This window comes from Carcharodon carcharias, chromosome 4 (assembly GCF_017639515.1).
Source record: "Carcharodon carcharias isolate sCarCar2 chromosome 4, sCarCar2.pri, whole genome shotgun sequence".
Lineage (NCBI taxonomy): Eukaryota > Metazoa > Chordata > Chondrichthyes > Lamniformes > Lamnidae > Carcharodon > Carcharodon carcharias.
In genome coordinates this window covers 36,169,009-36,180,052 of record NC_054470.1, presented here as the reverse complement: position 1 = coordinate 36,180,052, position 11,044 = coordinate 36,169,009, and the positions used below count along the sequence as shown (strand labels likewise).

Sequence of the window (11,044 nt, the reverse complement as noted above, 5' to 3'; positions counted from 1 at the left end):
AAACAGCAGGGGAGTGGGATCAGTTGGATAGCTCTACCAGAGCCAACAAAGCACATTAGATCAATGGCCTACTCCATGGCATCAATCCCAGCAGGGATCAAACTGTCAAGGGTTGTACCCTTGTCTGATTTCTCCCCTTTCCAAGGCGGGAGGCCTGAAGCTCCATTTCCAGATCTACAGGACTCAATAACGCTTAACCAATTCTCAGAATTCCATCTTTATACCAGTTTGGAAGCTCAATTTACACGAGATGCAAGACAGAAGACCTGGACTAGATTCAACAAAGCAACAATATTGGTTTGGAGAACAAAAGATTTGCAAACCTTTGACAGTTGTTCATGCACAGGAACTGTTTTGTTGCAGATCAAAAATCCCACTGGTTATATTTATTTCTCCATAATATTGGACAGTACATTTGATTCATGAAATGATACAATGATACTCAAAAAGGTGAAGATTTAGAAGTATTTGTGATAACAAAAAATGAACATGACATTTTATTGCACTTTGCTCAGCAATTACACAGTTTAAAACCAGTAAAGCACAACCCACAGTAAGTGGAACCATTTATTATTGTAGAAAAAAATCATTGGCATCAAGTACTTCATAAAACAGCTTATTTAAAAAAGTCTATTGTTACATGTATTGTTTAAAATACTAGTTCATAGCTAACAATATTTATGATGTTGATTAGAACAAAATAACATCTCTATCTAGTTAGAACTACTGACCATTCAAACCAGTCTTACTTCAATTGTGGTTTTGCTAATTTAATATCAGAGCCCCAACAGCAATACCAGAACAGCTTCTAATATAAGAAACTCAAGTCCTGTGGGGAAGTAACACTATCTTCATGTCCAGAGGCAGCTTGCAGGCCATAGTGTCTTGGTATACATTTCAAATTATAATTTGAATAAGGCAATTGAATACTTATACAAGAGGGTAGCTGGCTGCTGTGGCAATCCCACAGTTATTGTGTCTGTCTCTGGCCATCAACACGTATCCTTGATCACCCCACTGGTCACTCCAGCTAAGAAAAAGGAAAAGGATTATTAAAAATGATTCCCACAACAGACAAGTTAAACTTGAAGCTTATTGAATAAGTGTACCTGTTTTTAACGATCCAATATTTCTTTCCATCTACATCTTCCTTTTCAAAGCCATATCCTACTGCTAATACACCATGGTCCAGATCTGTGGAGCTACAGTCGGCTTCATAGTAGATACCTTTCAATAAAACAAATATTTGGACTTGAACTATCACTGATCACTATCATGGAAGACCATATATACAGCTTTTGTTTAGCATCAGTTTCTATCCCCACTGGTTACTTTGCCTAAAACCCTGTTTGTTTACAAGTTAATCCAGCTGCCCCAATTGTCTATTAAGAAACTGTCAGTGCAGCAGTTGCAGGCACGAAGTGGCCTCAGCAACACCTGGACCGACAAGGAAGGTGGCAGGTGCCTTATCTTGATACTATCCCAGTATCAAGCCTGACGACAATACACCCAATCATTCATCAGTCCCACAGAATGGTCAATTGGGTGGTTAACCAAAAGTTGCAACACAGGAGCTGCATTTGGCATTGGAGACATGAGAAAAATGAAGATGTCGGGTAGAAAGTTTACATATCACTGCAATCCTGAATGTGTCTTAAAACAAAATTCAAGAATCATTTTTTTAGCATCTCATTGGAAAGTCACCAAGGTAGGTATAATTTCCACATTGAGAAAAGCCCTGCTCCCTCCCAACCAAAAACTGCCCAAGGTATTTTATCAACTCCGGTGGGCTTTATTTTTAGCTTTGAATTTGATCTACTTCCTTCCCCAAAACCTTTAGGCAACAAACATCTAAAACATGCATTATAAACAACTTTCTTTTTGGCCAGTTGGGAAACAGGGGCATAAATCCACCATCTTCTGTTTGGAATCCACGTCAAACCAAGGAAAGAAAGTTTAGAATATCTGTTGCTAGAGTACGCATGCTTTCTCCCCACAGTATGCCAGCCCCAAATCAAGAATACGTAGCAAAAGTACAGGTAGACAAACTAACAAAACACTTGTAAGCTTCTCCCATCGGTGTGTCCATCCTAGACCAATCTTTACCCATTTGGGAACTGACCAGGAGCCAGGTCAGAAGAATCACAAATTCCCCTTCAGAAACAGTAGTTCAAATACAATAATCAGCAAAAAGTTAAAAAAATTTACTCTCACACTATACCCCATAGAATGGGAGAGATCAAAAACTTCAAATGCAGCCTATTTGGTAGCAAAGACAAACAGAAAATACTGGAAATACAGAGAAATGCTGCCAGACCATGTGTGCACGTACACACGCAAGAGCGACCAAGCATTCCCCATATATGTGCCAGGCCTGTGTATTTCCAGCATTTTGTTTTTATTTCAGATTTCCAGCATCTGCAGTTTTTTTTTAAAGATAGGTAACAAACCCTGGATGCATATGTCTTCTAGTAGTCATATCATTTACAAGTGACAAGTATTCAATAGATTCTTACCTGAGTCATAGAATTGGAATGACTGGTGACTAGCATCAATGGCCACAGAAACTGGTCCAACAGAAGCAATAGCTTTCATCATGGCTCTCTCTTTACCACTGGGGATATCTACAAACCCAGTATCATTAGCAGAATTGTACATGGGGTCATAGTGACAAGGATTATCATCCTGAAATAGAAAAACAAACAGATCATTCAGTAATTCAAATGACAATTGTTTACAATGAGGGGGAAAAACCCCACTGGACCCAGCCCTTACTTTGGAAAAGTTCTCCATCTCCTACAGAAAAGGACTGTTACTTGGCCATCATGCTGTCACATACCTTAGTCTGAATTGTAGAAGATATAGGGTTGGCCCCAGCCACATTTGGCTAGGGAGCAGGCCTCAACACCTTCAGTTGTAGATTAGAAATAAGAGGGGAAGTCAAGCAAGCATTCCAGTACTGCCTGGAAGAGCATGGGTCTGAACCAGTTCAATAGTGGAGTTGATACCAGGAACAGGGAAAGGAATAAGAGATTTTAGAATTCACTTGGGATACCTTACCACAGATAAGGAACTGTGCCAAAAAAGTTCACTTCGGCAGCCACAACTGAATCAGAGTAGGGATCTAATTATCCATAGGTCATGGTTACTAAAACCGAAAAGTTAGTACATTGATTTACAACACTTTGCTAGGTCAAGTTGTTAGTAAGTAGATGCACAACTGGTCTTCAGAGATATAAAGTAAGGCCTGCTGAATAAGCAACAGAAAAAATATCAGGAGGGCTCACAATAGCAAAACATGAATTCTGGTAATGGGCATAAAAGCACTCCCAGGGAGTAAGCCTACTGAGCTCCAATTCTGCAGAATAGAGGTGAAATTGTAATCTGCATCTTGTAACGAAGGTGACAAATAGACTCTCTTATCCATAACTGAAAATTATGCAGGTACCCTATTAAAAAGCCACAACACAAAACAACAACATCTGTATTCATTCTCAAATGATGAAGTGCCAGCACTGAGAAATGGGAAAGAAAAATAGGATTACATTTTTGGTAATCACTGATTTGCATACCGCAGCAGTTCAAGTGCTTTAAAACAAGAACCCTTTATTATAAGGTGTATACAAGAATTTCAGCAAGAGCCAACACCACATCTCTCCACTTTTATAGGAGCATTAAAAAATACCATTTAAACTAAAAGAGTTTCCTGGTTAAGTGACCATCCCAATATTCACAGACTCAATACAGTCAAATACACTTGCAGAGAACTGGCACAGAGACAATGGGTTGAATGGTTACAACACAGGAGGCCACTCTATGATCACACTTAAAATGAATAACTGATAAAAGAAAACACTTAGCGGCAAGATAATAAAAAAAATCAGCTTCCACAAATCCTTTTTCAAATGATAGGTTTCAACATGGGGACAGATAAATCAACTGCAAATGTCTGGATTTATTCCTTTAGATATATTTCAGAGTCATTGTCGCCTTATCAGGTTCAAGGACTTAAAAAGTACTTTTAGGGAGTGAATGTGGTGAGAACTTTAGTTTAGAAATCACCTCATTGGGTGCTGGTGCTTATTATCTGTTTTTGTTCTGCATTGCAAGGCATGTTTAGAGAAGATCAAGTTCTTATTAAAATGTTTTGTTGCGCTGCAGTCATCTACTTTGTAAGGAAGCATATGACAAATGAGTTATTCACAACTGCAATCCTTTTTATCATACTGTAATTGCAATTCAATTTGCATTCCCCCATTAGCTACTTAATTAAAATAGAACAGATAAGGAATAAAACATACTTGGCAAGAATCATTTTGTATGTGTGCAAAATGGTTAAACAAATGTCATGCCACCTCCCAAATCTGTACCCATCTTCCCCTGCAATCCATGTTTGAACCCCTCCAAAAATCTGGTTTCCAGCCCTGCCAAAACTCAAAATGACATCCTATAAAATGACAAAAATTAAAAACTTTCCCTCATCCATCTCAACCTGACCTACAGTGACTACAGGTTAAGCAAAATCTTAATTTTAAAATCCTCATCCTTATTTTCAAATCCCTCTTGGGCCTCACTCCTCCTTATCTCTAATCTCCTCCAGCCCCACATCCTTCTGCACTATCTGCATTCTAATTCTGGCCTCTAATGCATTCCCAATTTTAACTGCTCCACCATTGGTGGCCATGCCTCCATTTGCTTAGGACCCTATTTAGGGAGTTTATTCTTTAACTCCTATAAAAAGGCTCCTTAAAACATACCTGTTTGACCAAGCTTCTGGTATCTGACAATATTTGATGTGGCTTGTCATCATACTTTGTTCATAATGCTCCTTTGAAGGACCCTGGGATGTTTCATTAAGTTAAAAGGTGCTTTGTAAATACAAGTTAGTTGTAGTAATGAGGGAGTGGGGCAAGGAGCAGAACAAAGATAAAAATGCAGCAAATAGTAAAAACAGAATCTGGAGATAAATTGGTGAATTGCAAGTTTTAAATTACCGTTCCAAGATAAGGGTAGGCTTCCTCAGAGTCAATTCCGCCATTATCTTGCACATACTGGAATGCCTGATCCATCAGTCCACCATTACATCCTTCATTTCCCTCAGGTTTAGAACAGTCTACAAGATTCTGCTCACTGAGTGAGACCAGCTTGCCAGTCTTTCTAAAGTGCTGACCTTCAAGGGCTCCAGTGGTACTAAATGCCCAACATGAGCCGCATTGTCCCTGTAAAAATAGAGAATTGATTTATTATATTGCTTTCAGTTTGTAGAAATAATTGTATTTGGCTGCATTATTCCTTATTATGTACCTGGTTTTTAACTGGTGTGACATATCCATGTTCACGCCAATCTACCTTCCTGGGCACCTCTAGAAAATTGGGCTCCAAAAAGAGAGAACCTTGAGCTTTCTTCACAGTTCGTTTCAACTTATATCCATTCATAACTTGTCTAAATTCTTCATTTGTCTACAAATACAAAATGTGTTAATTAGCTCAAGAAATTTCACATGAACACAAGTCAGCAGTATTATTTGCAAAAGTATCACATGCACCATTAGTTCCTAAAGTGGGTTTATTTAAGACTTTTTAAAGAGACACCACTTAAAAAAATGGATCCAAGACTTAAAATCTTTACAAATCATTGAACTCACACAGCAATGCTTCCAGTTCAAAGATTGTTACAGAATAAATGCTGTTAGAAGTAACAATAATTTGTTAATTCTAATAAAGCTAAAGCTTTATTATGCTGTAACCATCCGGTTTATTTTCACATGCATAAGTGAACATTTCTAACAGAACATCTAACTACCCACCATGTCTCCAAAGTGGTTCATTCCCATTTTGAATGAGTGCTTTCCAAGAGAGTGCTCCAAGTTGTGAAGTTCAATTTTTCGAAGGTTCTTTTCCCAAACCATTCGCCTCCAAACTTCTTCTTTCTGAAGGAAGACAATTTTAAAACAAATTTCCACAAACAACCTTACTAAAATTTAGCGCCTTTATCATCATAAAGCATAACAAGGTGCTTCACAGGAATAAAGCAAAGTTTCACACCATGTCACATAAGGAAATATTAGGGTAGATGGACAAAACTTTGGTCAAAGTAGGTTTTAAAGAAGTATCTTAAAGGAGGAAAGCGAGATAGCAGCACAGAGAGATACAAGGAGGGAGTTCCAGAGCTTAAGACAAAGGCAGTTGAAGGCACAGCCAATGGAGTTACTAAAATCAGGACACTCATGAGGTTAGAATTAGATGAGTGCAAATATAAGCATTGTGGAGTCGGGGAAGATTAAAAAAGATAGGGAGGCACAAGTCCATGGAGGGATTTGAAAACAAGAGTTGAAAGATTGCTTGATCAGGAGCCTATGTAGATAATCAAACACAGGTAGGATAGGATAGGAGAACAGGAGGTGCAAGTAAGACCACAGGCAGCAGAATTTTGGATGATCACAAATTTATGGAAGGTAGAATATGGGAGATTGGTCAAATGTTAAAATGTCAAGCCTAGAAGTAACAAAGGCACAGATGAGATTACAATAGAGATGAACTGAAGTAGGGGTGGAATTGACCGATGTTAGAGGTGGAAGAAAGTCTTAGCGACAGTGCAGACGTAGTCATAAGCTCATCTTGGGATCACAGAGGCGAACACAGGCTGGTTCAACCTTAGATAGTTGCAGAGGGATGGAGTCAGCAGTTAGGGAACCGAGATTGTAGCAGGGACTGAAAACAATGGCTTCAGGTTTCCCCATACAGTAGTTAATCAGAGGATCTTTCTGCTTATCCATTATTGGATGTTGGACAAGCAGTCAGCCAACATAGGAACAGTGAGACGTTGAGACAGCTGCTGGTAACATATGATGGTGTATCCTTTAGCATACATGTGGAAAGGATTTTTTTTTGTTCATTTACAGTATGTGGGCTTGACTGGCTAGGCAAGCATTTATTGCCCATCACTAATTGTCCTCGAGAAGGTGATGGGGAGCTGCCTCTTGAAGCACTGTTGTCTCTGTGGTGTAGGTACACTGCCGTTAGGAAGGGAGTTCCAGGATTTTGACCCAGTGACAGTGAAGGAACAGCAATATATTTCCAAGTCAGGATGGTGAGTGGCTTGGAGGGGAACTTCTAGTTGGTGGAGTTCAAGTATTTCCTGTGCTTGTCCTTCTAGGTAGTGGTCATGGGTTTGGATGGTGCTAAGGAACCTTGGTGAGTTTCTGCAGTGCATCTTGTACATGGTACACACTTCTGTCACTGTCGGTGGTGGAGGAAGTGAATGTTTGTAGACTGGGTGCTAATCAAGTGGCTGCTTTGTCCTGGATGGTGTCAAAGGAGTGTTGTGGGAGCTGCACTCATCCAAGCAAGTGGAGATTATCCTATCATACTCCTGACTTGTGCCTTGTTGATGGTGGACAGACTTTGGGAAGTCAAAAGATCAATTACTCACCACAGGATTCCTAGCCTCTGACCTGCTCTTGTAGTCACTGTATTTATATGAGTAGCCCCCAAGTTCAGTTTCTGGTCAATGGTAACCTCGAGGATATTGATAGTGAGGGATTCAAGGGGTGACAGTTAGATTCTCTCTTGGAGATGGTCATTGCTTGGTACTTGTGTGGCTCAAATGTTACTTGCCACTTATCAGCCCAAGCCTGGATATTGTCCAGATCTTGCTGCATTTGGACATGGACTGCTTCAGTATCTGAGGAGTTGCGAATGGTGAACAACCATCAGCAAACATTCCCACTTTTGACCTAATGAAGGAAGGAAGGTCATTGATGATGAAGCAGTTGAAGATGGTTGGGCAGAGGACACTACCTTGAAGAACTACCACAGTGATGGCCTGGAACTGATATGATTGACCTTTAACAACCACAACCATCTTCCTTTATGCTAGGTATGATTCCAACCAGTGGGGAGTTTTCCCCTAATTCTACTGACTCCAGTCTTGCTAGGGCTCCTTGATGCCACACTCACGTTAAATGCTGCCTTGATGTCAAGGGCAGTCACTCTCACCTTGGGAGTTCAGCTCTTTTGTCCCTGTTTGAACCAAGGCTGTAATGAGGTCAGAAGTGGAATGACCCTGGCGGAATCCAAGCTGAGCAAGTTATTGCTAAGCAAATGCCTCTTGATAGCACTGTTGACGACCCCACCACTTTGCTGATGATAGAAAGCAGATTGATGCAGTGCTAACTGGCTGGGTTGGATTTGTCCTGCTTTGTGTGTACAGGACATATCTGGGCAATTTTCCACATGGCCATTAAATGCCAGTGTTGTAACTGTACTGGAACACAAGTCTTCAGTATTATTGCTGGAATATTGTCAGGACCCAGAGTCTTGTCAGTATCCAATGCCTTCAGCAGTTTCTCAATATCACGTGGAGTGAATCGAATTGCTGAAGACTGGCATCTGTGATGCTGGGGACCTCTGGAGGAGACAGTGCTGGATAATCCACTCAGCACTTCTGGCTGAAGTGTTGCAAATGCTTCAGCCATATCTTTTGCACTGATGTGCTGGGCTCCTCCGTCACTGAGGATGGAGATATCCGTGGAGCCTGGTCCTCCAGCGAGTTGTTTACTTCACGACTGGATGTGGCTGGACTGCAGAGCTTAGATCTGATCTGTTATTTGTTGAGTCGCTTAGCTGTGTTTTTTTGATGATCCCATCAAGGATAGATCCTTGGGGAATACCAGGGATAATGATTGAGTAGGAAGAGAAATCATTACAGATGATTCTCTGATTATAATTAGATAGCTAAGAATGGCACAAGGCGAGAGCAGTCCCATCCAACTGGACAGCAATAGACAGACAGGTGCTGGGAGGGGGGTGGAGACAACCATGTCAAAGGCTGCAGACAGAAAGAACAACAAGGAGAGATAGTTTACCTTTGTCACACTCATAGGATGTCATTTGTGACTGACAGGTGGAAACAAGTATGAAATGAGACAACAATTTATCATAACCACATTACCTGCTCATAGCTCTTGCGATGCCAATTCTTCCACTGCTTCCAGGGCTCATCCAATTCAGGATCTAATCCTGGGGCTGCAAAGGCTCCAACCAGGCAGAAAGAAATTACCTGTACACTGAAAATCTTCATCCTATGGAACATGAGGGACAAAGTTCAATTCACCCATGATTTAGACTGATGTAATCAGTTCACAGATTTACATTTTTCTCTCCTTCACCTCTCCCATACAGAACTTTAAAAACACATTACGTTACAATGGCACTTGATGTCAAAATATACGAGCTCCATACACTGCTGAAAAAGAAAGGCAGGCATTTAAAATTGGTTAATGGATCGATAAGAATCCGGGAAGATTTATTCATCCAGTAGATAATAAAGAAAACTGCCACGTTGTAGTCAGGGAATTCAATCGGTTAAATTTTCACTATAACTAGGTAAATTAGTTGCCGGGTAGGGCTTCTCATCCCGGACTGTACAAGAAAACATTCCATGAGTCAAGAACCCGTCATATGGAAGCTATTCCAGGAAATTGAAGGCGGCAGCATTGCGTTAGGATTGCTGGAAATCAGTCCCAAATCCAATCGATCAGACTATTACCAAATCAAGGCGTGTTACCATAGCTACTGAACGGGCACTTCGAGGGAGGGGGCTGCAAAACACTCGATTAAATTCGTTCAAGAACAGACCGAAACATTTCTAGCAAAACGTTTTATTTGGCAACAGTTTTATCATAACAGTGGCCCAACAATTTCAGCTCTTCAAAAACAACAGATTTTAAAATATCCATAAATAGCTATTTCATGTCAATGCAATAAAAAAAAGACTTTCTCACCTTCCTTTGGAAGCCGTTTGAAGACAGTAATGTAAAGACAATTGTAGAGCAGCAGGTTAAGGATAAGAAGGGGTCTTTTCCTCTCGTACTCGATCTGCTCACCAGATTTTCGCTGTTCCAAGACAACCTTCTAAATTACTCATGAACACCCCTCCTCTTATAGAGTACGTCACCTCCACACTGATACATTTTCAATGCTGATTGGCTGGTGTACGCGATCATGTGACACCACACCCAGTCACGAGACGCAGAGTTCACATGACAATACTGATCTGATTATTTTAATAGGGCGATGTTCTTCCGAAGTGGAGAAACAGTGTGAATGAAGCCTGTCTGCTGATTAAGCATAAACCGTAGATTCAATTAATTAGTAACTCAGATAGTTTTAACCATGCACTTTTTTGTTTTTTTTTTCCACTTTCCTACCGATTAGGATGTAGGGGTATGGAACATGCAACATGCCTGTGGTTCAATGCGTGAGCAAAGCAGATAACATTGCTGAGAAATTTAAACAGCCACTTTTTCCTGTCCTTGTGTTACCACGTAAACTCTTCAACAGTTCACTAGACAGCAATCAGATACAGAAAGCCTGTTTTTTTCCCCTCTGTTAAAAGCAAAAAACTGCAGATGCTGGAAATCCAAAACAAAAACAAAAATACCTGGAAAAACTCAGCAGGTCTGACAGCATCTGTTGAGGGGAATACAGTTAACGTTTCGAGTCCGCATAACTCTTCAACAGAACTAAGGAAAAGTAGAAGAGAGGTGAAATATAAGCTGGTTTAAGAGGGAGTGGGACAGGTAGAGCTGGATAGAGGGCCAGTGATAGGTGGAATTGCCAAAAGATGTCATAGACAAAAGGAAAAAGAGGTGTTGATGGTGGTGATGTTAGCTAAAAAATGTGCTAATAGGTGACATTAAGGGTAGAAAGCAGGACGAGCAAGGTACAGATAGCCCTAGTGGGGGTGGGATGTGGTGGGGGGAAGGGATCGAAATAGGCTAAAAGGTAGAGATAAAACAATGGATGGAAATACATTTAAAAATAATGGAAATAGGTAGGAAAAGAAAAATCTATATAAATTATTGGAGGAAAGGGGGTGGGGATGGAAGAGAGTGTTCATGATCTAAAATTGTTGAATTCAATATTCAGTCCGGAAGGCTGTAAAGTGCCTAGTTGGAAGATGTGGTGTTCCTCCAGTTTGTGTTGAGTTTCACTGGAACACTGCAGCAGGCCAAGGACAGACTTGTGAGCACGAGAGCAG

At 40.5% G+C, this 11,044-nt stretch overlaps 1 protein-coding gene across 1 annotated transcript; it reads right to left on the bottom strand.

Annotated features, from left to right (window-relative positions):
* Positions 1-366: 366 nt before the first annotated feature.
* Positions 367-9,953, bottom strand: ctsla (cathepsin La). The gene is made up of 8 exons (XM_041186220.1): positions 9,786-9,953; positions 8,954-9,083; positions 5,808-5,930; positions 5,305-5,460; positions 4,995-5,219; positions 2,517-2,685; positions 1,110-1,227; positions 367-1,030 (listed from the first exon to the last, which is right to left on the bottom strand). The coding sequence occupies exons 2-8, from the start codon at positions 9,080-9,082 to the stop codon at positions 931-933; spliced, it is 1,020 nt and encodes a 339-aa protein (XP_041042154.1). The 5' UTR covers position 9,083; positions 9,786-9,953; the 3' UTR covers positions 367-930.
* Between the last annotated feature and the right edge of the window lie 1,091 nt (positions 9,954-11,044).